Consider the following 24,598-nt stretch of genomic DNA (forward strand, 5'->3'; position numbering starts at 1 on the left):
TTGCATTTTATGAAAATGTGAGTATTACAGTCTGCTTATCCTTCAGTTTACCTTGAATTTGGACAGCTGCTTTTAGGGTAACTGAATTATTCCAAATAATTGCACAAGAGCTGTGTGACCAAAGACAAGAGTATTACAAAAATAATGAATACTACCCGCCCCGCCCCCAGTCTTGTTGGACTTTCAGGGCAAATATTTAAGCACCAACCAAGATCAATGAGACTTAGAAAATGCTTAACCGTGGCTGGATTGTGTGCATAATATTGCTTATGGGAGCAGATTACAAAATCTGTAGAGCAGGGCTGGCACCAGAGTTCAGGAGGCCCTCAGCACTGTTCAGCTCATGGGCCCACCACACTACTGACAGACCCTCCAAGTTGTCCCTATTTCCCAGGGACGTCCCTGATTTAGAGAAGCCATCCCATTTTCTGATTTGATCCCGGAATGTCCGACTTTTCCTTAGGACGTCCCTATTTTCATTGGAGAAATGTTGGAGGGTATGCACTGATGTCCCCATAGCTGTCTTCCCCCACTGAAACCCCTCCTATTGCCTCCTATAATTCAATATATAATGAATTGAAAAAGATGTTAAAATACACTTTTGTTAAGAAACCAGAAGCCTTTCTTTTAGGGATTAAAGGAAAAGAAATAAGAAGAAAAGATTGTAAACTTTTCCAGTATGCAGTTACGGCAGCAAGAATTTTATTGGCCCAGAAATGGAAACAAGAGGAAATACCGACGATTCAAGAATGGAGAATGAAATTGACTGACTATGCAGAACTGGACAAACTGACCGGGAAAATAAGATATGCCCGAAACCAAAAGTTCATCGAGGATTGGGGAAAATTTGTAGATTATCTGAAAAATATATGTGAGGTGCAAACAACGCTAGTGGGGTTTCAAGAAGCACTGTAAAATTTTAATAGGTATTGTTGAAAGAAAATAGAAAAGGGAGGGAAGACAAATGGCAATGCAATTAAAAGAATGCGTATTGAAGGGTAAAAATGGATGATTACCAGAGAAGCTGAAGGAAGACCAAAATTTGTACTTTGTTAAAATCAGTTAAAATTTGGATAAAATTGTATGATTGTATTGAAAACTAATAAAAAATTATTATTAAAAAAAAAGAAACCCCTCCTATTGCCCATCCTTCTCTTTGTAGCAGCAGTACCACATAGTCCTGATCTCTTGCCCCAACAACCCACTTCGTTTGCTCTCCCTTTCAGCCCCTCTTTTTTCATTCTTCACTACTACAATAGCAGTGGAAGTTTGGGTAGCTACTCTATCTCCTGCTTCTGTGAGAAAGGGTCAATGAGGTTCATCAGAGAAACGAGGTCCTTCTGAGTCAGGCATTCTGGGAGAAGCGGCCAAACTTTTGAAATTTAAAAGCTTTCAAGAAATAAATCTAAAACACATTTAGAGCTGTTACAGGAAACTGCGACAGGAGTTTCTCCAGGGCACCTTGTTCAGAATGCCTGAGAAGACTAAATTATTTCTCAGAAACTAGATTCCAGGTAGGACAAAAGGGAGGTGTCAAGCGGTAGGAGCATGCAGATAAGGGGCCAATGGTGTTGAATTAGGATGAGTTTGGATTTGATATCCCGCTTTGTCACTACCCGAAGGCGTCTCAAAGTGGCTAACATTCCCCTTTCCCTTCCTCCCCCACAACAAACACTCTGTGAGGTGAGTGAGGCTGAGAGACTTCAAAGAAGTATGACTAGCCGAAGGTCACCCAGCAGCTGCATGTGGAGGAGTGGAGACGCGAACCCGGTTCACCAGATTACGAGTCTACCACTCTTAACCACTACACCACACTGGAAGACTCAGTGGTGAGTGAGTTGCTGGCAGTTGAGCTGTTGTGGGGCCCTCAGCCAGTGCCCAAACTAGCTGGCAGTTGGGGCTGCTGAGCAGTATAGCTATGCAATGCAAGAAGCCAGTGTTACAACATGTTACATGTCAGCATGCTGTCAGCAGCTCCTGACTGGTTGCCCAGGAAAGTATAAAGACAAGGAAAAGTTTCTTACCATCCTTTTTTATTTCAATATTACAGAGAGAGGCTATAGAACCCAGCCTCTTGGATAATGGTGTTGTCTCGAGTGAATCTCCACCCCGCTTCTCTTCCACTTCCTAATTCATCACTTCTATGGGTGCTGCTACGTGCCCTCTGTCTTTGAGCTCTTTGCTCTCCTACTTTTAAGGCTCGCCGGGGTCTGAGAGATAGAGGGCCAGGGGTGTTTTCTAAAGACACTGTGTCAACCAGCTGCCGCTCTGGCACTGCCTCCTCCTCTCCCTATTTCCCATGTTTCCCCCTCATCTGCCTCTGAACTGTGACCTCCTGCAAACCACTGTTGTAAATCTATACTGTCTTCCTCTTCCTCCTCCCTGGAAGGCTCAGGATGGGGGAGGCAGTCTCTACCATTCCTCCTCTGCCCAGTCCCTGACATTACAACATTTTAGAGACAGAACAGAATGATAAAGAAGCCAAGGCACTAAGAGGGAGACCAGAAAAGAATTAAAGATATTTTAACTCATCCAGGATTTAAATTTTTATATGTAAGAAAATGCAGAGTGTAAAACTACTAATAAAAATGGATTTTATAGGTATAACTGGCGGAAGACAAACAACAAACAAATAATATGCTCTGTTGGAAGTATTAGAAATGCAATTTAATTCCAAAGAATGTACGTAATGCTGGTGAACACAGACTGGTCCATCCCACACTCTCTTAAATTACACTGAAGTGGCTCAAAATAACCTGGAGAACAACATGCCCTAGCATTATAAACAAGAAAGTGCAAATGTTTCTCAAATGTCTGCGGGAGGGAAAGAGGGTAACAAAATATTGAGAAATATGTGTGTGCTCTTTCAAGATCTCAATTATTCCAAGGAGGAATTCTTAGTGGGTTGTACGCTATGCTATATATACACAGACTGACTTATGGTGATAGTTTGTCAACAGAACCACAAAACGAAAGTAGGACACTGGTACTTTGGTTCTCAAATGCCTTGGTACTCAAACAACTTGGCACCCAAACATGGCAAACCCCCATAGTGTTCCGGTTTGTGAACTTCTTTTGGAAGCTGAACGTGCTCCGTTTTGAGTGTTACGCTTCCAATTTGAGTGCCACACTTCCATTTTGAGTGTTATGCTGAGGTCTGTCTGTTTTTGGCTATTTATTTTGTGTTTTTGTGGCTCTTTTTTGTTTGTTTTGGTGATTACGTGGAATCCAGTTCAGCTACTGATTGATTGATTGATTGTGTGACCGCAGTACATTGTTTATTGCTTTCATTTTATGGATCAATGGTCTCATTAGATAGTAAAATTCATGTTAAATTGCTGTTTTAGGGGGTGTTTATAAAATTTTTGAACGGATTAATCCATTTTGCATTATTCTCTATGGGATTGCATGCCTTGGTTTTGGAACGCATTGGTTTTGGAACGGACCTCCGGAATGGATTAAGTTTAAGAATCAAGGTACCACTGTAATAAGAAGCTGTAAAAGAGCAATAGTCGAGCTGTACTGATAGCTTTTAACTATAGAAATTTGTGCAGCAATTTGTGCTGCTGTAGGAAACCGGCAACTACTAAAATCAAAGGCACATCTGGCTTTATCTGGCTAATTCACATAATTCACAACTAGCACATTCATCTGCGAAAAGGAATGAATTGATCCAAAGTATTCTTAGGAAGCCTTTAAAGGAGGTTTGAAGGAAACCGATCAGGTGGAAGGAGGAAGCTGTTATATAAACTACACCTGCTGAAATGCCATCTTCTAGAACAATTAAAGGTCTAAGGCCCTCTCCTCCTTTGCATCTGGCTACCACAGCAACTAAGGGACACAGGTGACACTGTGGGTTAAACCACAGAGCCTAGGACTTGCCGATCAGAAGGTCAGCTGTTTGAATCCCTGCAATGGGGTGAGCTCCCATTTCTCGGTCCCTGCTCCTGCCCACCTAGCAGTTTGAAAGCACGTCAAAGTGCAAATAGATAAATAGGTACTGCTCCGGCGGGAAGGTAAACGTCATTATCGTGTGCTGCTCTGGTTCGCCAGAAGCAGCTTAGTCATGCTGGCCACATGATCCAGAAGCTGTACGTTGGCTCCCTCGGCCAATAAAGCAAGATGAGCACCGCAACCGCAGAGTCAGTCACGACTGGACCTAATGGTCAGGGGTCCCTTTACCTTTACCTTACCACAGCAACTGGCCCTCAGGAAAGTAAGGAGAAAGCAATAGCTGTTCCTACATCAGTGAAAAGCTAAGGCCGCGATAGAGTGCCAACAGTCAAAACCGATTCTGTCCTCATTCCAGCAGTAAGACCCTGCAGTTCATATTATTGGACACCAAATTCAGGAGAGCATTCTCCAGTGTTCATAATCAATACCTCTTTAACGGAATTAACAGGGGGAAAACATATAAAGTTAATTTGAGCTGAGTTAATCTCTTGCAAAGATTAAATGAATCCCCTTTAGAAGGGCAAAGTCTTTTACAAAAATATGCATTTTTATCATTAAGTACAGCTGCTGCACCAGAAAATTGGAGGCTGGTCAAAAGTATTCAGACTGAAAAGATAGAGAGGCTGGTTTCAAGAATTATAGATTGGCAAATCATTTTCCATTACCATGAATAATAGTTGAGGGAATGGTTAGGTGTGATGCTGCGAAGGACAATTACAAATGATAGAGAAATTCAGCCCAGATTGGTAGAAAAAAACTACCTCTGACAAATGTTTCAATGGGGCCATGTTAATAAAATATAGCAAAACAGAAATTCTGTCTTGACATCAAATATGTTCCTAATTATTCTCTAAAAAACATGTAATATCCACTTAGAATAAGAGGGTAATGAATCCTGGAATGAACTCAGTATTGAATGCAGACGTTTCTTTTTTACTGACACTCACATAAATATTTCATTTTAATAATGTCTACATAAATGATAATTGTTTTATCCAAAATACATATGCTATCCAGAGAAAGATATTGCTTGCATAATATGATTCACAACATAACTATGACCTTACATCCTTTATACAGGACAGAGAACAATGTCGCTTCAATGAACCCTCTGTGTGTCATGTTCAGGTAGCAAGGTCGTGTGCACCAGAAGCTATTGAATTAACTTATAGAATCATAGAATCATAGAGTTGGAAGAGACCACAAGGGCCATCGAGTCCAACTCCCTGCCAAGCAGGAAACACCATCAGACACTCCTGATATATGGTTGTCAAGCCTCTGCTTAAAGACCTCCAAAGAAGGAGACTCCACCACACTCCTTGGCAGCAAATTCCACTGTCGAAGAGCTCTTACTGTCAGGAAGTTCTTCCTAATGTTTAGGTGGAATCTTGTAGTTTGGAACCATTGCTCCGTGTCCGCTTCTCTGGAGCAGCAGAAAACAACCTTTCTCCCTCCTCTATGTGACATCCTTTTATCTATTTGAACATGGCTATCATATCACCCCTTAACCTCCTCTTCTCCAGGCTAAACATGCCCAGCTCCCTTAGCCGTTCCTCATAAGGCATCGTTTCCAGGCCTTTGACCATTTTGGTTGCCCTCCTCTGGACACGTTCCAGTTTGTCAATGTCCTTCTTGAACTGTGGTGCCCAGAACTGGACACAGTACTCCAGGTGAGGTCTGACCAGAGCAGAATACAGTGGCACTATTACTTCCCTTGATCTAGATGCTATACTCCTATTGATGCAGCCCAGAATTGCATTGGCTTTTTTAGCTGCCGCGTCACTTCTATTGCCCTACTTTCCAAAAGAATGCGTGTAAATTGTGTGCAGTTTTGCTGTAATATACACATTGTTCAGTGCATCCCCTTTAAAAAAAACCCACAACAATATGTGTCTACGTTTTTACCTAAAATACATATTTTTGTGCCTCATTTTTCAGACCAAAACTGAATCACAAAAACTGAAGAAATGCAGAATTTGAGTGATAGCTGCATTCTGATCAGCAAGTTCCGGAACATCAAATTGGCTTAGTTCACTGTGAAAAGTGGACCGAATAAATGGGGTTCAGATAATGTTTTCTTGGGGTCCTTGGCTTACGTCACATTCCTAAATGTGTCTACTCAGAACTAAGCCCCACTGAGTAAAATGGGAATTACTTCAAGAGAAGTTATATAGGATTCCAGCTATAATGTATATAAAGCTTTGTTTATATTTTATATATTGTGTGCTGCAAGCACAAAATCATATCTGTTGTTATAGGCACCCTCATAGTTCATTGGCCAATGTTGTATAAACCTAGTTTTACTGAACTTTGGCTTTGAGTTTTGAAAACATCAAGATTTATATTTATTTTCTAATGTTTTAGACTAAATTCACTACACACCAAATATAGGCCCTGTGAGAAAACAGTAAAGTTATTTCCCTTCTTTCCAAACCACAATAGTTAAAAAATAAAAATAAAAATGTGCAAATGGCGATATAAACCTTACATATTTCCCAGGGGAAATAAAATATTTGTTAACTGAAAAAAGGTGGAACTCTATTCAATCTATATCTTACAGAGGGAGATTCACCTCTGTTTACTCAGAAATTTCAAACGTCTTATGTAAATTAGCCTGATGAAAAATGGCGCAGAAATGCACACAAATGTGATTACCATACTGAAAACATTGTGGTGCTTGTCACTAACAGAACATACCCAAATGCTTTCCTCTTGACGATATTGTTTCCAGTTCCTTCCGCTGTCACTAAACATCAGGAGGTAGCTTGTTACCCAGTCGGAACTCCCGTATCCACCTTGGGTAGCTACCGCGGTAATTTCAGTCCTCTCGCCAAGATCGATCTGCAGCCATTGATATTTATTTGATATGAGTGGAGTCCAGCCACCAGCACCTTTAGTGGTAAATAGAACAGGGAAAATATTGGAAGGAGAAATTAGTTCAGAGTGGAAGAATGGAATTTTTTATATCTATCTATTCACATAATAATCATTATTAATAATAGTAATAATATTTTACTTATCGTATTTTTCGCTCCATAAGACACACTTTTTTCCTCCTAAAAGGTAAGGGGAAATGTGAGTGCGTCTCCTGTGAAGGAGAGGCGCTGTGCAGAGAAAGAGAACTGCGCAGCGCCCCTTCAGCGGCGCGCCTGTCCTGGCTTCTACCTTAGCCACGCGCAGCCTCTTTGGGCAGGGGGAGCCTTCATCCCGCTGCCCTGAAGAGGCTTGGTGCAGCTATCCCAGAATCCAGAACAGCCACACGGTATCCCAGAAGCCAGATCCCTCTTGCTGTTCTGGCTTCTGGGATTCAGAATAATTTTTCCTTGTTTTCCTCCTCCCAAACCTAGGTGTGCCTTATGGTATGGTACATCTTATGGAGCAAAGAATACGGTATATCCCGCCCTCCGCAGCCAAAGCTGGGCTCAGAGTGGCTAACAACAGTAAAAGTAACACAGTTTACATAAAATCACAATCAATTAATTGAAATACATTCTAAAATCAATTCATTCTAAAATCGATTCAGAATCAAATTAATGGCAACCATTGGGCTACATTTCTATGAGGATTACATACACACATAACCTCAAGGAAAACTGTAGTTGACACAAAACTGAACTGCTGATTGAAACCTGTATATATACAGAAACTTGTATATATACAGAAACCTATCTCCATAAAAATATAAGGGACGCAGGTGGCACTGTAGTCTAAACCACTGAGCCTCTTGGGCTTGCTAATCAGAAGGTTGGCGGTTCGAATCTCTGTGACGGGGTGAGCTCCCGTTGCTCTGTCCCAGCTCCTGCCAACCTAGCAGTTGGCAGGACTAAAAGCAAGATGAGCATCACAACCCCACAGTCACCTTTGACTGGACTTAACCCTCCAGGGGTCATTTATCTTATAGCTTATACAGTGGTACCTTGGTTTACAACTATAATCAGTTCCAGAGATCTGTCTGTAAGCCAAAAAAGGTTGTAACCCAAGGCATGCTTTCGCCAATGGGGCCTCCAAAAAAATTGTTCGTAATCCAAATAATAATAATAATAATGGGTTGTAATTCAAAAGGAGGCTGCAAACTGGGACATGCACTTCCGGGTTTGACGTATGCAAACTAAGATGTATGAAAACCAAGACGTATTCAAACCAAGCTACCATTGTAATGGATCGCCAGAAGGTCAGAAAAGCAGTATTTTGAAGATTGTACCTAGGCAAGGCTATTCTTAAAATTCAGCTATTCTGATAGGTTTGTCAAAGAAGCTCTGACGTAAAAGTATTCTGCCCCCTCCCTCCCCCCAAGAATGAGCCCTGTTATATTGCTCATTTAAACTGAAACCATTATATTGCTCATTTAAACCTTGCTTCTCATTTGCTTTAAGGAGAAACATTTTTGAATGGATTCAAAGAAAGCAAAGCCACTGCACATCAACGGTTGATTTCTCTGCCAAGTCAGGAATATTGGTTCTGTCGACTGACAAATGCAACAGCTGTGCTCAGATATAACAATAAGCCATTGTTTATCATTATGAGAACAAGCTACATTGAGCCCCAAACTTGCAGACTCTGGCTTCTTTATCGTTCCCCACCATGGCTACAAGAAGAAGAATGGAAGTTTCTATTTCCATTTTAGATTGACTATAGTTTAGTGTTCTCAGTTTCATAAACAGTGGTTTGAAATTGGCCATTGTAGCCTGACCTCTGTGGTTCATGCACTGGCAACTTCATGACTGGATTACTGCATTGTGCTCTGTTTGGGGCTGTCCTTGGCTTGGTCTGGAAGCCCAGTGTAATGGTTATATGGGGTTGCTCGTGCGTACGTTGCCGCCACTCCTGGCTAGATTGCCTGGTTAAACCTTTTCCTGGCTGGACAGCCCTTCACTTTGTGGCTGTTTCAGTCGCTAGCAGAATCCGTCAGTGGGCGTTTCTTGAACTTCTTCCAGCAAAGAAGTTCTTTGATGCCAAGTCTACGCCTACTTTCCCTGCGCGGAAGTCTTCTGCGCAGGGTGGGTGTGGGTAGCTCTCCCCGTGCTCTCCCCGCTGGTCTACGGCGAGGAGTCCTGGAGCCCCCTTGCCGATTCCCCCATCTGCCCCCCTTTATCCCTGGTGTTACGCTGATTTCCTTCCCCAGCCGATGAGCTCCCTCTCTCCCTGCTGGGCCCTTCTCCGGCATCGCTTGGGAGCCTTGCCTCCACCTCTGGCTCCGATGTCAGTTCCCTGACACCCAGGTTGGTGCATAATACGACAGCCTGACAAGAAATGTGAGCACATGGCCAACTACAACTGAGCCAGGTTCAAAGTCCTCAATTTCCTCTCCCAGGGTTCTTCAGATTGGAGTGTAAATGCCCACCCCCATTACCACAAAGCAACACACAACTGCAAAGACTCTAACACATTTATTTACAGTGGTAAATCGGGTTACAAACGCTTTGGGTTACAAATGCTTCAGGATACGAACTCTGCTAACCTGGAAATAGTTGCTCCGGGTTGCGAACTTTGCCCCAGGATGAGAATGGAAATTACATGGCGGTGGCAGGGGGAGGCGCCATTAGCGAAAGTGCGCCTCAGGTTAAGAATGGTTTCGGGTTAAGAACAGACCTCCGGAACAAATTAAGTTCGTAACCCGAGATACCTCTGCAGTTACTCAGTTATGCTCATAATAGGCAACATCATATCTAAAAAGATCAGACGTTTGCGTGGAGATAGATCTGGAATATTTTCAGTGTAAAAACATTAAGTCACATCTCACCATGTGTTTAAAAAATATCCTGAGCTTATACTTGGAGGTAACCGTATATTGTTGTAAGCAATTGTAATGAAGTTTACACATGGAGGATAACATTAAATAAGTGAAGAGATGCCCCCTCTTTGTAAAAAAAAATAAAATGTCACGAAACAGCTCTTCCTAAGCACCCTTTGCCTCTGATGAGGTACCAGAATTTCTTTTAGATGCTTTTTAAAGGTGAGAGCTATTTAAAAGAGGGAAAGCCATTTAAAGGTGAAGTACTATGATAACTTAGTTCAGGTAAAGTATTCGGTTTCTGAAGTATTGGAGCTCTTCGAGATACTTCATCTCTAAAATATGCCACACATTTTTCTCTCTTTCTAAGGCAGAAGTAATCACTTCATTTGGCCTACGTTCCCCTTGAGCGTGCTCCTCCCTTTTACATCAAAGGAGCATAATTCACATAGAGTCTGCAAGGAGCGCATTTGCATAATATGCATTCAAATAAAAAGAAGAAGGTCCTTCTTTCAAGTTGCAAGCTGACTGCACTGCCTCACTGTCTTGCAGTTAAAGATGTGTGGTGCACGCCTGTGCATGTCTACTCAAATGTAAGTCCTGCTGAGTTACTCCCAGGTAAGTGTGTACAGGATTGCAGCCTTAAATACAGACTTAATGGCAGCATAACATTCTTCAGAGCCAAATCACTTCTGTCACAACAGAATACACACAAATCAAATTATTATCTTACTGGGTTTTCCAGAGAGGTAGCCCTATTAATTTTCCCCTTTTATGGAAAAGCGAGGTTCAGCTGGAGCCTTCGTTATACACCTTTAGGATCCATGCAAAAACTTTCCTCTTTAATCAAGCCTTTGGCTGATTGACATCCGATGCCCTTTCGAAATGTGTTGGGGAGAGGGGATTATCAGGTTGTTTTTGTTTTTATTATGCATTTTGTGTCTTTATATTGTCATTTTATCTTGTGAACTGCCCTGAGACCTGCGGGTATAGGGCAGTGTACACAGGGCCGGCTTACCCATAGGCGCAAGGGGTGTGCACACCCGGGCGCCAGGTTCTCAGGGGCGCCAGGCCGAGAGTCCGGGGTCAAGATTTGGAGTCCGGGGATGGAAGAGCCAGGCCAGTCAACATCCGCTGCCGAGCCGAGCTGAGCCCGTCGGAGCGCCACAGGCGTTTCTGCTGCAGGCGCTGAGGTGGCCGGCTGGCTCCGCCCTCCTGTCCGCCTGGGTTTGGCGGGCCGTCAAGAGGCCTGCCCAGCACACACATGCTGATTACACGAGGAAATGCTCTCCTCCCACAGTGGCATGGAAGAGAGTTGTGTGCCCCCCCAAAAGCTCAATAACTATGAGCTGCCCCCCTAAAAAGTTCAACAATTTTGGCCTCCCCCCCCAAAAAAAAAATTTGGGGCGCTGGACAGTTTTTTGCACCCCTGCACCACATATGCTAAAGATGGCTCTGGGTGTACAAATGTAATTATTATTAATAATAATAATTTGCTCCAGCAAAGTAACAGCAAATTGATCAAAGCAGACTGGTCCATGCTCTGCTAGGAAAATTAGAGCAAATTATATAGCCAAGGTAGCCACCAACTGTAAAGGAGATGAATTTATTTGACCCTATCTACATCAAGCTATATTCTATCTTTATCACCAAACTCCAAATAAAATTGCACACTGTATTAATTAAGATTATTCTTTAATATATTAGTGGCCATGTGATAATTTTAGCTTATAAATTTTATTGTTTAATGTCTTAATTTGTATATTAAGGTACTTTTATAGCTCTGTTTAGAGTAGGTAATGTCTTGATTATATAAACGTTTTAAGTTTTTTGTATCAATCCAGTATATTTTCTTAGAATCGTTGAATGATTCTGTGTACATTGCGGTAGCCTTTGGCTATGTGCAATAAAACTGACTGACTGGTCCATGCAAACGTATGCCATGATAAATCTGTTAATCTTTAAAGTGCCACAATACACTTGGGGAACAAGACCCATCAGAGAAAGCCTTGCACGAAGCTTGTGAAATGGGACTTCCACCCCCTCTCCTCCACTCACCCCCCGGTACCCCCCAAAATGGCTCTGATGAATTGGGAGCAGCACTAGAATCACATACCGTATTTTTCGCTCCATAAGACACACTTTTTTCTTCCTAAAAAGTAAGGGGAAATGTCTGTGCATCTTATGGAGCAAATGTGTGGTCCCTGGAGCCAAATTGCCCAGGGGCAAAAAGCAGATTGTGCTTTTTTTTTAGAAAGGGGGTGTTAAAGGGGGTGTTAAAGCTGCTGAGCAGCTGATCAACAAGGGATTGGGAGGGAGATAAGGGACTCTAGAGATAAAGGAAGCTGCATGGGAGGGGGGAGGTAAAAGCACATAGATCCTCAGGATTTTTGCATTGGGCTACCCCAAACTCATCATCAAATCACGTATCATGTCTGTGGCCACAGCATGAACCACAAAAATCATATATCCACTGTTTCGTTCAGAATATTTTTTCCCTTGTTTTCCTCCTCTAAAAGCTAGGTGCATCTTATGGAGCGAAAAATACGGTATATGGTACAAGAGGAAGGACCTTTCCATCTGGCAAGCTGCACTGTTTCTTTGTTTGTTTGCTTTTACTGAATCTAGACTAAAAACTGCATCATCTTTTTTCTTCCCATGAATTGTTATGAACAGTAAGTGCTCTGTATTTGGCAGAGGGTTGCACTCAACTAACTTTTACTCAGAGCAGAGCAGCTGGAATTAATGACCATGACTCATGTAGGTCCCTTAATTACAACGAGTCTAACTCTGAGTAAAAGTTATTTGAATACAACCCACTATTTCCGATAATACACATATTGGTGATGCTAGATTCACGAATGATGCTGTATTTCTGGGTCTTGGTCGAAACATCTACAATCAATGGTAGACACAGCTCCAGGGATCATAATTCTCCTTCTACAGTTAGTAAATGGGGTCACCTCTGTCAGCATCTAGTGAACATTGGCCAGATGAGTGTGACTGAGGACCAAAGAAATTAATAAAAGATCTGTAGAGGCTTAAATAATTGTTTAATCAATAAACACAGTCAAAACAATGAATAGCTTTCATATAGCCATCAATAACAGCTCCAGGTCAGATGTTCGTAACTGACACATCTGTGATTTACTTCTCAACTGTTTAATAGCCTCGATAGGCAAGTTTTAAAAGGAGAAGACTGTATAATTTATTTTAGTATATTTAGATTCCAGCTTTCCTTCAAGGAGTTTTGGTCAACAAGCTTGAGGCACAGCCCGGCTGTTTGACTAACAAATAATGAGTGACCCAAGGTCTCCCAGTAAGCTTCTTATCTGAGTAGAGATCTTCAATATATGGAAATAAAATATAAAGGGCATTTCTTGCAAAATTAGGGGATTTTTTTTATACCCTGCCCATCTGACTGAACTTCCCCAGCCACTCTGGGCATCTCTCAATCGAGTGTTAAAAACAATACATTAAATATTAAAAATTTCCCTAAACAGGACTGCCTTCAGATGTCTTTTAAAAATAAGATAGCTGCTTAATTCCTTGACATCTGATGGGAGGGTGTTCCACAGGGTGGGTGCCACTACCGAGAAGGCCCTATGCCTGGTTCCCTGTAACCTCACTTCCTGCAATGAGGGAACCGCCAGAAGACCCTTGGAGCTGGACCTCAGTGTCCAGGCAGAATGATGGGGGTGGAGACGCTCCTTCAGGTCTACTGAGCCGAGGCCGTTTAGGGCTTTAAAGGTCAGCACCAACACTTTGAATTGTGCTCGGAAACGTACTGGGAGCCAATGCATAAATCCACTATTTGACTACTGATTCAAAACCCTAAAATGTATGCTGCATAACTTTTTATTTCTATCCTCTGTATATCGTATTGTTGTTTTATTGCTATGGCCGATGGCTGACGCAAATAAAGATTCATTCCTTCATTCAGTGACGGAAATTATGAAAAGTGGCGGTTTGTCCTGGCAACATAACTGAAAGCTCAACAACTTCGGGAATTTTTTTTTTTTAAAAAAAAGGTCAACAATTTGTTTGTTTCTGGATTTCCACTTTTTGAAATATGGCAACCCTATGTCAGGTGGGGAGGAGAAGCATGGGAAGAGGCTGGGGGCAGGTGAAGAGACTGGAAGGACTAGGTTGTTTCATGTTGCGCTGACTGTTTTTAGCATGTTCATAGCAACAAGCTACTGCTTTTAGGGAACAGCTGAAACAGCACATCCCCTTTTGAAGACTGCACAATTAGATATGCATACCATTTCCACTTTATTTTATTTATTTTTATTTTTTATTATTTGTTGAGAGGGGGAATATGGGCAAATTGCACCCACTGTGTTAAGTTGTGGGCGAACATATCAGAGGACACAGCGATTCTCCAAACAGCTCTTGTTTATTCACAGGTCAGAACAGAAATGAACTGAAGGGTTCAGCCAGCCTGCTTATATAGAGCTCCAGTACAATGTAACTGTAACAACTTTCTGTAACTATCCAATCACTGAACGTCACTTTTGATCCCTTATTTGCATATGTGGACCTGAACTATCTACAGTATCCCCCTGCTGGCCCAGGGTGAGAACTTCAGTACATAACACACTGTGTGGAGGCAGAATAGAAAGGACTTTCCTGCACTCACAAGACAGTATATGGCACCCCCAATCTTTTAGTACCATGTGTCCCTCCCAGAAAAAGGTGATATGGAAAGGAGCAAGGATCAATTGCTTGTACTAAGCCAGGAGAAGATGGAGAAGTGGCAACTTGCTTCTATTGCTTTTTCTGTGGCTGTAGATTGCATCTCCTTCATGATATTTGCTCATTTGTGATTCTTTTCTGTTAGTTATTTTACTGTATTCATTCATTTTCAATCTAGATTAATTGCTTATTTGAAAATGAAAATAAAAGTGACCCGCAACAACAGGCTTTACAAAACAAAAGCATAGGAAATAGTAATAAGAATACTGTGGTAGCATTGGGGTGTCTGGGATCCTCCTCAAGTTTTTGTTTCTAAGATGGGATTCATAGAAAAAGAAACTGCTACAGTATTCAGTCCAGTCTCTTTGCTAAGTCAATGGCTTTCTAACTAAGTCTGTCAAGTAACTCCCCTCATGTCTAAAGAGAACAGTTGACTGATTGCCACATAAACTAGTACAGTCGTACCTCAGGTTACATACGCTTCAGGTTACATACGCTTCAGGTTATAGACTCCGCTAACCCAGAAATAGTGCTTCAGGTTAAGAACTTTGCTTCAGGATGAGAACAAAAATCGTGCTCTGGTGGCGTGGCAGCAGCAGGAGGCCCCATTAGCTAAAGTGGTGCTTCAGGTTAAGAACAGTTTCAGGTTAACTTCAGACCTCCAGAACGAATTAAGTACTTAACCTGAGGTACCACTGTAGTTGGAAATGGATTGGCTGAATGGGGCAGGCCTTCCTCTCTCCCCTAGTTGGAAGTGATGTTACTGGTGGAATAGACCTGGAGCCAGTCTCATTTTGGTCTGAGCTGGGAAGAGACTCTGTGTTGTATGCAGAACTCTGCAGGAGCAGCCAATCAGGCTCCTGGATGAAGTGAATCAGCAACCTGATTGGCCTGCAGGAGCAGCTCGGAATTAGCCAATCACGTGGGGCCCAATGTGTAAATAATGTATATATAGCTAGACGTTTGGGGGAAAGTTTCATTCATTGCTACTATGAGCTGAATAAAGAGCATGAAATTCACACTCAACTCCAAGTATATTTCAAAAACTATATATCACAAACTGACCTTCATTCTAACCTGAGATATGCTCTGGCATCCCTGAAAACTCTCACTGTTTGGAGGAGACTGGGGTGCAAATAACCATACTATTCCAGTTCACAAAAGCAGAATAAGCTAGAAATTTCTAGTTCATAAAACATAAGTATCATGGAGCAGCTGTCCAGGACATATGGCACCATCAAAAGAGCCTGTCTGGAAGAAGCCTATTTCTGAGCTGGGGTCAGCTGTGTTTTCTTTTGTTTTCTTGCATTTCCAGATACTGAGTTGAATATGTAAAAATCAATGTCCACATGCATTACATAGTAAATAAGGTTGAATGAAACTATTCGTAATAAAATGACAAAAGGGTCACTTTTAAAAAGTTTTTAAACGTGAAGTTGCTTCTGGGTCTCATCAGCACCAACGTACCAGGAAGGAATACAGGATCAGAAATTGTATTTCAAAAGCAAATGATGAAGCAGAGGCAAAATCAATAATGATTTTCAACCTCTTGGCATTCCACTGTAAATGACAACCTTTAGATTCAGGGCAAGTCACAAAAACGCCGGCTCATTTCAAGGCAGAAGGTCTAAAATGAAAATGTCTCAGAGTTACTTTTCACAAAAAAACCACCTTATTTCAACTTTCATCCTGATATTGACCAGGGGCTCCTCAAGACAGTTCCTCTGGGCAACAGGCCATGGATTTTCATGTTAATCAAACTTGGAAAGCTTCCTGTGAATCAACGATTCAAAGTCATGAGGTTTGATATCTTTTCCTAGCACTGAAGCTGACAGTGACCCATCCTTACCTGTAGAGAATTCAGAATCAATGTACAAGTATCTAAATTGAAGAATAAATCAAACACCCCAATATTAGCATCTTCTGGATCAATGCAATATTGTAAGTTCTTTGCCTACACAAAGTTTCTTATAAGTATTCTGCCGTACTGGAAAATATCCAGCCATTCTATAAAATTAAGACTCTCCCAAACCTAGTGTTAGTGGTGTAGCATGGGGGGTGCAGGGGGGGGTGGCCGCACCGGGCGCAACATCTGGGGGTTAGGGTTAGGGGGCACAAATCCACGGGTTAGGGGGTGCAAATTACTTGCCTTGCCCCGGGTGCTGACAACCCACGCTACGCCAGTGCCTAGTGTTTCTTAATTTAAGGACTACATTACTTTGAACCAAAACACAGGATTGATTGATTGATTGATTGGTTTATTACGGCCATTGGCCCATATCTAAAAACAATACATCAAAATTTATCCATAAACAAAACAATTTAAACAGTAAAACACAGGAGTAAAATTGTTTATCTGTAATTATATGTATTTTTCTCATTCAGCTTTTTTATTTGCTCTTTCCCCACTAATCTGTCCTTACTTTGATTCTTTGCAAAAATCCTAATGCCAATAAAGAGCTCAATTTCCAGTCTTCCTCCCTACCTGCTGTTACTTGAGGGATAGCATCAGCTACTTATAATTTTCAAAACATGAGGACTTGAATGTGTGTCATGTCTTTGTGAAAGCTTTGATATATATATTTTAAAAATCCAGCATCATGACTTGGGCTCAAAGTACAGTTTGGTGACAGATCCATGCGCCATATAAAATGAGGAGTGGGGTTTAAATACTTTCTCCCAGCTGTCGTTCCAGAGTCTGACCCCCAATGCCTCTCACTTCCCCCTCAATTTGAGCCCAAGGGTTGTAACCAACAAAGTTGCTCCATTCCTGCAATAATTTTCACAGGCTCAGTGGAACTTCTCTTCCCTCTCCTTCCCCTGCCCATCCCAACTCTCCTAAGTGGATTTGAGTCAGAAATGTCGTTTTAAGGGCTTAAGCTGTGGATTTAAGGCTGTGTGGAGATAAACTTTCGAACCAAAGCAATGTTTCAAGACGAATCTGGAAGGTATAAGAGTTTTGGAATGACGCAGTTAAAAATGCCGTCGCCATTTTGGGAAGCACTGTCGGAGGTCTTGAGTCTGGGAGGAGAAAGAGAGAAACAAAGCTGTTTATATATCGTGGATTAACTCCTCAGTGGGACTTAAGAGCGACAACTGCGTAAATTATGATGGAAAGAGTGATGTTATCTATGAAGGAGATGATATATGGAAACCATCTGGACTTGGATTGGAAGTATGGGAAATTCACACAGGATTATTATATTTGTGTTTATCGGCTTAAGGAGACTATCAGAAGAGATCATAAAGAAAAAAGAGAAATTATATGAACAAGATATGATGTGGAAACAGCAAGATAAGACTGGATAGAATTATGAACTTTGTTTGGACTGATTGGGACTGATTTGGACATTAACACAGTAGCAAGAAGATGATTAGAATCCCCCTTTGGATCTTGAAGTATGGGTCCCCCCCCCAACAAAATTCAAAATTTGGCTTTGTAATTCGGAATTTATGTGATGTGATTTAATTTGATGTGATTGGCCAGTTAATAAAAATTATTTTTTAAAAAAGAGAGAAAAGTTCCTACAGGAGACGTGATGGGAAGCACCATATGAAGAGAACCATGTACACCGCCTTGAGATCTTTGGAAGATAAATATGTTATGTAAATGGAATAAATGAATAAATAAGCAATGGACAAAGGAGAACTGTGTGCTTTCCACTGGGAATGGGGGAGCAAATTGGTTCAGTTCATATTTTAATAATTTGCACTTCACCAAACAAGGCATGCAACTATCCTTTCAAATTCACCCTTTCCCAGATTTTTGGTTGAGAGAGAGGGGAATAGGTGCGGAAATGGGATGGAGTGGCTGGACTTCAGAACAACAGCTCTCCACTCTGCAGTATTTTGCTGCAGGTTCCACAGGTTTGAATGCTGTTTTAATACTGTTGCGATTTTCTGTCTCGGTTATTAAGCATAGGTTTAATTATGCATTTAACAGACTCAGTTTCCCTCCCAGAATATTTAGTGACATAGTAATCAGAGGGTTGGGTATTTGTTTTCAATCAGATACCATAGGGAACAAAATCGGTTATTTTACAGGGATTGATAAAATAAACAGATTTCTCCTTTTCAGCTCAAATGCAACTTTGCATCAAAATTGGTTTCTCTGTGAGCTGCTGAGATGTGCATTTCAAAATGAAATGTCATTTTATGTTATCCTATACTGATGCCATGCTTACTTCATTTTCGCTTTTTCATTATGAGTCCATTATTGATTCCCAGGATTGTAGGACCCTCTAGTCACATCAAGAAATGGAGCCCAGGTCGGGGCCTTGCTTTTGAAGGATCAGTAGATGGAGTCAGGCACAGCTGTCAAGTGTGCTGCTCTGGGACAAAGTAAATACCTACAAAAGATGACACAGTCAAAATCTGCCCACCACTAACCCTTAATCAGATCTTCTTTTTCGATGGTCCATGTTGCATGCGGGCCCAAGGCACTTCCCCCCCTTCTGTAGGAGGGGGGGTTGAGCCTGAGCCGCGCAGTGCCCCCACGGTCATGCCACGGCCTGTTGGCCAATCGGGAGTGGTGGCATGATCGCCGAGCCTCTTTAAAGGTGGTGTCGTGTCTCTGGGGCTTTACTTGGTTTCCCGCCGCCAAACACCCAGCCACTCACCATAGTGGTTTAGGTGTCTTCTTTGGCCTTGCTCTGGACATCAGTTGGTCGCCTGTTTTGGACCAGGAACTGGGTAGGAATTTTTCCCATTTGGCAGATTGGCACTGGCCATTTGGTTTTTGCCTACCTCTTAGCAATCGTTGCACCTTTGTAAGGCTTGGTGGTTAGGCATTTAGTTAGGGGTGGGGGTGGGGAGATGCAAGGGTATTCTGGTAAAGGATTCCGTGGGTCTGGATCTCGTCCGAAGTCCGCTTGAGGGGCTAGGGCCATGCCAGGACCCGACGGGAACCCCAGGGTGAGTTTCAGTTGGTCTCCATTGATGGAGCTCCTTCTTTTGGTGGTTTACCCTTCCAAACTCCCTGCAAGGCGGGCAGGAGTCAGATAAACTTTCACCGATGCCTAAGCCAATACCACTCAAATTTCTGTAATCAATAAAGTTGTGGCCTATTTTTTCCCCATTAACCTCTAAACTAAAATTACGTGTCAATGTGTCTTTATTTTATCGGGGGGGGGGGCATTGAAGCACAAATGGCCTGCAGTTACAAACAGACAATGAAAGATGGGAAGCTGTGAAATTATCTTGAAATTATTCCCATGCACTTTCCTCCCTGGGGTAAATTGTGCTCTCTACAACCCACAAAACAGGTATTTTGAGGGCAGAGAGGCGCACCAAACTGGGAGGGGTAGCTAATGCTGAAGAAGATAGAACTAGGCTTCGAAATGACCTTAACAGATTGTAGAACTGAGCCCAAACTAACAAAACAAATTTCAGTAGGGACAAATGTAAGGTTCTGCACTTTGACAGGAAGAACCAGCTGCACATATGTAAGATGGGGACATCTGTCTGGCCAGTAGTGGATGTGAAAAGGATCTAGAGGTCTTGGTGGACCACAAGCTTAACATGAGTGAAAGGTGTGATGCAGCAGCAAAAAAAGCAAATGCTGTTCCAGGCTGCTTCAACAGAAATATAGTATCCAGACCAAGGGAAGTAATAGCACCACTCTATTCTGCCTTGGTCAGACCACACCTGGAATACTGTGTCCGATTCTGGGCACCACAATTTAAGAAGAATGTTGACAAGCTGGAACATGTGCAGAGGAGGGTGATCAACATGATAAAGTGTCTGGAAACCAAGCCTTATGAGGAATGCTTGAAAGAGCTGGGCATGTTTAACCTGGTAAAGAGGAGACTTGAGAGGAGATATGATAGCCATCTTCAGACATCTCAAGGGCTACCACATGGAAGATGGAGCAAGCTTGTTTTCTCCTGCTCTGAAGGGCCGGACTCAAACCAATGCCTTCAAGTTACAAGAAATGAGATTCCAAATAAACATAAAGAAAAACTTTATGATGTAAATTCAGGCCCATCACTCCATATATATTTCTTAATACTAAAGATAAAGAAGAGGACGACTAAAAGAAAGAAGATGAAGTAGAATCTCTCTCTTAGTCAGTTACAGTTATTGATTTTTTCCCCTTATGATTGATTTGTAGATTCTATTGACTTTTTGCTAACTATTTGCAACTGTTGATCCCTTACAGGAGGGGTAGGCCCAATCAGCTCCAGTCAATAAGATCATTGGTCAGGGATCATGGGAATTCTAGTCCAACAACATCTGGAGGGCACTACCAGCACCAGATTTAGGGTGGTGCAATTAACCAATATACACCTTTGCAGCTCTGCCCCAAAAGGACGCAGAGCTGAGGAGGTGCAAAGTTGAGAAGATTCATAATTGAGAAAAGCCATTTGGGGGCATCAAATGTTGGCCTCGCACAGGGTGCCATTTTACATAACATTACCAAGTCTACCCTGGCACTGTGTTGACTACCCTTGACTTACATGATAGGTACTTTAAAAAAAACAAAAACACAACCCTTTATTTTTTCTGCTACTCAGTCCATGACTATGAATCTTATTTAACTGCTTACGAATTAGTTTCAGCTAAGATTGTTTCAAGCCCTGCATTAACATGATCAGTAGCACTTCATTCTTCATTTTTGCCATGTAGATAATTGCAAGTCAGTGGAACATTACACATCACATTCGGGAGTCAGTGCCACTTATATGCTCAATCAGTTGACCTGCAGAATTGGGCATTTGTGCATGTGCAGCAGTGCCCACATGGATAAAGTTCTTGGTGGTAAGCATATACACATGATGATGTTAGATAGATTAGATAGATAGATACATAGAAAGAGATAGATTAGATAGATGATAGATAATAATGATAATGATGATGATGATAATAATAATAATAATAATAATAATAATAATAATAATAATATCTTTATTGTCATTGCCCCCTCTTGGGGACAACGAAATTACTTGGCTGCTCCATCCACCCAGGTAGGGCACTCCACACAAAATCATAACAACTATAAAAACACTAATTAAAACAATACAGTATAATACAGCAAGGAAGATTAGATGACTTTCAAAGTCCAGGCTTCCCATTCAGGGCCGAGATCGCTCTGGAGAAGAAGCTGTTCTTAAGACGGCTCGTTCTTGTCTTCATCGTCCTGTATCTCCGTCCCAACGGGAGGAGCTCGAAGAGACAGTGACCAGGATGCGATGGATCTTTTACTATGTCCAGTGCCTTCCTATGGCACCTTGTGGCATAAATCTGCTCTAAGGTGGAGAGTGGGCAGCCAACAATGCTCTCTGCTGCCTTAACAACTCTGCACAACCCCATCCTATCTATAGATGATAGATGATAGTTGATAGATAGATAGATGATAGATAGATGATAGATAGATAGATAGATAGATAGATAGATAGATGATAGATAGATAGATAGATAGATAGATAGATAGATAGATAGATAGATGATAGATAGATAGATAGATAGATAGATAGATAGATGATATAGATAGATGGATATAATGTTTATGTCTATATCGGGGTGCCAACTTGAATAAAATATGGGGGGCAGGTAAGCCACGCCCCACACAATCAATCAGATGATACAGTGCACGCACACCATTTGAATGGCAATGCCCATCAACTTGAGGGGAGGGCAGCTCCCTCAAAAAATTTATGAGGGGGGGGGGACAAAAGGAGTTCAACTCCTAGGATTTGGCTCTTATTATCTATATCTATATCTAGCGCGCACACGCACACACAATTAAATGCATATTCCTTGTGTCTTGCAAAAATCTGTGCTTATGAATGGGTTATGATTTTCTGTCTTAATACCTTGATCCTAAATATATGACTTAGAAGCAAGTTTCATGTTCTACGATTCCAGCATAACTATATTACGCTTGAAATGTGAAAACCAGAAACACTATTTTTTTTTATAGATACAATACACACATTAAACAAAATGAAAGCTAGATCAGCCCAAAGGACAATGGCACCTCTAGAATACACAGTCCTTTTATAAACATTTATATACATTTTGACTTGGCAAATATTTCCTACAGTGACATCTAAGAGGAAGCCGTCTTTTAAATAAAGCCATAGATGATTTCACTCTTGGATTACAGGGATTTCCCATATGGATAGAGCCAATGAAGTGAAACAGTGCAGACATCAATTGATGCGTCTGACACCAGATATTATAAAAAGATATTGAAGTGAGATTGAAGCAAAGCTGTTGTGAAGCAAGACGTCTGAGGTTTTCGAAAGTTCCTTCTCATGTTTAATGAAACTGATTAAATTGCAGTATCAGTGACAATTCCAAATTGCCAAAGCAGAAAAGCAACTACTTAGTATAGATTTTCTTCAGCTCTTAATGCCAGAACCATTCTGTTTAAGTGTCCATATGACAGCTACTGACTTGTCTATAAAGAAAAGTACTAATGCAAGTTCTCTCTAGAGTTGTTTTGCCTTACTGAACACCAGCAGACCTATTCATGCACTAAGCAGCGTACATCCCCTCTAGGATTAGAAAAGCATTCCAGCAAAAGATACCATCTCTATTCTCCTTCTGTGGCACGTTGAATGCTCAACACAAAATTGTAGGAATTTGAGGAAAATATGACACAATGCACAATTGTTATAGCTAGATTTAACAATGGGATTCATCATTTCTCCAAATACCAGACTGCTCCATGAACAAACACATTGCATTACTTTCTGCTATATTAGCCTAGAATGTATTTCTAATGCCATGATTTGCCACTGGGAATGAATATTTGTTTTTCAACTGAGTCGCACGTCCATCTGCATTCCAGTCTCTTCCAACTTGGTGCTCCCTAGATGTTGTTGGATGCTTAACTCCCATCAGCTTAAGCCAGGAAGGCCAATGGTCAGAGAAGATGGAAGCTGTGGTCGAAAACATTTGATAGGCACCTGGCAGAAGTTGGCCACTCCTCAGGTTTGGAAACCACACTTGTCTGATAGCATCTCTACAAGGGGCTCACTTGAAGCTCAGGTGTGAGCTGTATGGGCAGGGTGCAGAAAGAGGCATATAGAACCAGGCCAGCTCCCCTGCAAGTTAGATTAATAACAGCCTCTTACTGCCCCCCCTGCACTAGTTATTGCAGAATGTGAAATAAAATTGTGGCCTACTTTCAACCAATATACAAGCTTGCCTCTTTCTTCCTGTGGAACTATTTGCCCAGCTTTTCCTGGTGAGTTATCATCACCCTTCCTTTGCCACAATGCTAACTTCTCCGTGACTCTGGGAATTAAGTAGTTGATCATTTTTTCACACAAATCCTCCTCCGTTGCTGACTACGAACACAAAACATCCATGACAATGAGGACATCCTGTTTGGGACATGAACAGGCTCATTGCACTCATGTCTGGGCAGCAAGCAGTGTGTGTGTATATTTTCACGGGGTGGACAGACTTCATTTTTGCTTACAACATTTTTGTATATCTCATAAGCTTGGCATGAAATCATATGTATCTGCCTTGTTGTTGTTGTTTAGTTGCTTAGTTGTGTCCGACTCTTCATGACCCCATGGACCAGAGCACGCCAGGCACTTCTGTCTTCCACTGCCTCCCACAGTTTGGTCAAACTCATGTTCGTAGCTTCGAGAACACTGTCCAACCATCTCATCCTCTGTCGTCCCCTTCTCCTTGTGCCCTCCATCTTTTCCAACATCAGGGTCTTTTCCAAGGAGTCTTCTCTTCTCATGAGGTGGCCAAAGTATTGGAGCCTCAGCTTCAGGATCTGTCCTTCCAGTGAGCACTCGGTATCTGCCTTATGCTGAGTCAAATCACGGACCAGATCTACATTTAGATCGGGGGACGCGGGTGATGCTGTGATCTAAACCACTGAGCCTCTTTGGCTTGCTGATTGGAAGGTTGGCGGTTCAAATCCCTGTGATGGAGTGAACTCGTGTTGCTCTGTCCCAGCTGCTGCCAACCTAGCAGTTCAAAAGCACACCGGTGCAAGGTGTGGCAGGAAGGTAAACAGCATTTCCGTCTGCTCTGGTTTCCATCATGGTGTTCCGTTGTGCCAGAAGTGGAAAGCTATCTGTGGACAAACACTGGCTCCCTTGGCCTGAAAGCAAGATGAGCGCCGCAACCCCATAGTCACCTTTAACTGGACTTAACTGCCCAGAGCAGTCTTCCTTTACCTTTACATTTAGATCAAAGTACAGTTTGATCTAAATGGCAATAGCTCTATATAGTTTTAAG

The 24,598-nt window shown here is 41.9% G+C and overlaps 1 protein-coding gene across 5 annotated transcripts in view; it reads right to left on the reverse strand.

Annotated features, from left to right (window-relative positions):
- The window catches only part of CNTNAP4 (contactin associated protein family member 4), a gene marked incomplete at its 5' end in the record, with an annotated part of 472,706 nt that overhangs the window by 175,288 nt on the left and 272,820 nt on the right, over positions 1 to 24,598 (reverse strand). For all 5 annotated transcript variants that reach the window (XM_081930406.1, XM_081930404.1, XM_081930403.1 and 2 more), the window contains one exon: positions 6,652 to 6,845. In XM_081930406.1, the coding sequence (XP_081786532.1) occupies positions 6,652 to 6,845 (194 nt within the window). The remainder of the gene's footprint in view (positions 1 to 6,651; positions 6,846 to 24,598) is intronic.

This window comes from Podarcis melisellensis (genome assembly GCF_964234715.1).
Source record: "Podarcis melisellensis genome assembly, chromosome: 11".
Lineage (NCBI taxonomy): Eukaryota > Metazoa > Chordata > Lepidosauria > Squamata > Lacertidae > Podarcis > Podarcis melisellensis.